The sequence below is a fragment of the Panthera uncia genome, chromosome A2 (assembly GCF_023721935.1).
Source record: "Panthera uncia isolate 11264 chromosome A2, Puncia_PCG_1.0, whole genome shotgun sequence".
Classification (NCBI taxonomy): domain Eukaryota; kingdom Metazoa; phylum Chordata; class Mammalia; order Carnivora; family Felidae; genus Panthera; species Panthera uncia.
The window spans coordinates 161,302,664-161,305,713 of NC_064816.1; the positions used below are offsets into that span (position 1 = coordinate 161,302,664).

At 53.0% G+C, this 3,050-nt stretch overlaps 1 protein-coding gene across 5 annotated transcripts in view; it reads right to left on the reverse strand.

Moving 5' to 3' along the window:
• Positions 1 to 219, reverse strand: part of LMBR1 (limb development membrane protein 1) — a 154,197-nt gene extending 153,978 nt beyond the window's left edge. For 2 of the 5 annotated variants that reach the window (XR_007460158.1, XM_049642172.1), the window contains exon 1: positions 40 to 219. Coding sequence is in view for 4 of the 5 variants with exons in the window: in XM_049642172.1 (XP_049498129.1) it covers positions 40 to 105 (66 nt within the window). In the remaining variant the exon portion in view is untranslated. The remainder of the gene's footprint in view (positions 1 to 39) is intronic. The other 3 variants (XM_049642173.1, XM_049642175.1, XM_049642174.1) reach the window with 2 other exon arrangements.
• Positions 220 to 3,050: the final 2,831 nt, after the last annotated feature.

Below are 3,050 nucleotides of genomic sequence, written 5' to 3' on the forward strand. Positions count from 1 at the left end.
GGGGGCAGGGCCGTGGGGGCGGGGCGCGGGCCGGCTCACCGTGGACTCCCGCACTTGGCTGTGGAAGTGCTGCTCCCGCGCCGACACCTCATCTTGCCCTTCCATCCTCCCTCATGCCCGCCGCCGCGCCGCCCACGTCCGCGCGCTCCGCCGCACCATCGCCCGCCGGCCCGGGACGGGAGCAGACTGACAGCGGGCCGCCGCAGGGCCGGCGACCACGACCCCCCGGCGCCGCCTCGGCCGCCTCAGCCGCCGCCTCAGGCGAAGCCGCTCCGGCTGCAGAGGGCGGGCGCGGGGTGGGGCGGGGGCGGGACCTGACGTCAGAGGAAGGCGCCTCGCGTCAGAGGAGCGCGCCCCGCCGTCTGCGAACGGGAGCCGCCGAGGGGCGTGGCCTAGCGCGGCGGGGAGGCGGGGCCACGCCCCCAGGAGGCCGGCGCTTGGCCGCCTTGACCAGTCCGCAGACGCGCGCGGACGCGAGGTGGGTGTGTCTGCGGAAGCGGGTTCCTCCTCTTTTAAGGTTCAGTGACTCGTGGGCGGCCGGCCGCAGTGTCCGTGCACTGGTTTTCGGCAGAAGGTAATTATCGTGGCAACTCCTGTTAGTGCCTTCGCCGGGCACCCAGCACCCGGTCTCTGGCCCTTGGCACTCAGCACCCGGCACCCAGCGCTCAGCCTGCAGAGCACCTGGGCGGTCAAGCAGGACATCTCCCGCGGGGTCTTGAGCTCTGCCAAAGTAGGTAAAAGGCCAGCAGAGTTGCTTCCGGACCCTCTTTGGGCGGAACCCTGGAAACCTGGCTTGTGTGGATGTGATAAGGGGCTCGGGCGGCCGGAGGTCTCGGGCTTCCCCACCTGGAGAACGTAGATAGCCTTGGACAGGAGGCCCTCGCCCAATCCCTAGAGCCCTCCCTGTTCCTCTGTCTTACTACCTTCCCGACACCCTCGGCAGCTCGTTTATTTTGGGGACCTCCAAACATAACAAACACAGTAATTCATCCCCAGTCTACATGAAGTATCTTTTTTTTGGATTTTTGCCATGAAGCTGAGTTTGAAGGAATACTTAATCATTTTACCTTTGGATTTATTTGGCTATAGAGAAGTCATGTAAATTGCTATTGTCTGTGTGATTTTCTTGGCATCTCTAATTAAACATTCTAAGGAAGCAAGAAAATCTAGAAGCTCCGTTCAAATTATTTTAACAATGTATGTGAATTTAGATTTTTTTCAGTATCTTTTGAAATTTTGAGTTAAAACTTTTGTCATGACTCAAAAACTTTTTTTTTTATGGTCTGCAAAAAGCTTGCCAGCCCCCTATACTGTACCCATGATGCACTGTGCTGTAAATTGCTGGTAGTGGGAAAACTGGGGGGACATGCGGTTTGTTCTGAGAGTTCCTCTGCTGACACAGGCTAATAAGAAACCAGGAATGCTTCCAACCGGTTATATGCAGTGTTCACTTTTATTTTGAAAATGTCTCAGGGCCCAAAAGAACGAGGGAAAGACAGTATCTGAGTCTGTTTTTCTAGACACCCAGGTTCTGCGAGCTGCGTTATACACCCCCCTGAACTGACCTGCATAATTTCTAGATTAATCTCTCCAAATCAGAAGGTAGGCAGATCATATTTTAAGATGTGTGGCATTTAGACGTGTTCCAGAAAGTGGATGCATGCATTTCTGCTCTTTCTAACCCAGCACTCCGAGCATCTAGACCTTTCTGTTTTCTTTAGCCCTTAGCCCAGGATAGGAGACTTCAAAAATGGCCAGAAGCTCACCCCTCCCTGTACATTCACCCCTTTGCCTTGTGGCTTTGCCCTTCCTTCCATCAAGAAGTGTATCTATCTTCCACTCCCTTGAATCTGGGCCTCAACATGTGACTTGCTTTGTCCAAAAGGACAGAAGAAAGTAGGAGGTTCCTGAAAAGCGCTTGTGCGTTAGGGCTTGTCCTCTCCTACCACCCCTTGGCACCCTCCAACTGCTACTGTGCAAATAAACCCCAACTAAGCTGGTTTGGGAGGCCCAGTTATGTCTGTCACCCTATCTGCCACTCTTCTGCATCCCTCTAGAACATAAATCTACCCCAAAATACAGTTTTTCTCCCCTGCTCAAAGCACTGCAATGCAGTCATTCTCACTAACTGTAAGATAAAATTAAACTCCTTAACTTGGCATTCAAAACGTTGACTTTGGGGCCCTACCTCACCCTTCCAGATATCCTCCCCACTTCATTCGCTGAACAGCTCTTTGCTGCAGCCTGGCTCTCTCCTCTCTCCACCCCCAATACCAAGGCCCAGCCACTTTACTGTTCCCTATCCTCTTTCCTGCTGTTCAGTCAGTGCTACCTCCCTTCAGTGTTCACACCAGGACCTTCCTTCTCCACAAAGTCTTTCCGGACAATTCCAGTCTCTTCATGCATTCATTCAAAAATGTGGGGACAGGGGCGCCTGGGTGGCGCAGTCGGTTAAGCGTCCGACTTCAGCCAGGTCACGATCTCGCGGTCCGTGAGTTCGAGCCCCGCGTCAGGCTCTGGGCTGATGGCTCGGAGCCTGGAGCCTGTTTCCGATTCTGTGTCTCCCTCTCTCTCTGCCCCTCCCCCGTTCATGCTCTGTCTCTCTCTGTCCCAAAAATAAATTAAAAACGTTGAAAAAAAAAATGTGGGGACACGATGGAAAGAACCCTGCTTCGGTCCCTGCTCCCACAGAGCTTACAATCCAGGGGTGCAGCAGAAAACGTACAGAGGCTATATTCCTGGCCATTCATTTGACCCTTAGGACACATGTCCTTGTATCTGGGTCTATCCATAGTCAACGTATAAGCTCTTTAAGGTCTAGGGCATCTTTTCTTGTAAACATCTGTGTACTGCCTTCAATACCTAATAGAATGCCTTGTACAAAGTCGATACCTAAATAATAATGTTGATCAGTCCATAGGTTGGTGGCCCCGAGAAATTTCCCAAAAACTTCTTCATGCTTCGGCACTTCTTCAGATTTCTATACTGATGTAGATGATTGTGTGGCGTTGCTCGTGTTTCCAGCATTACGGTTCAGATGTCCATGATCG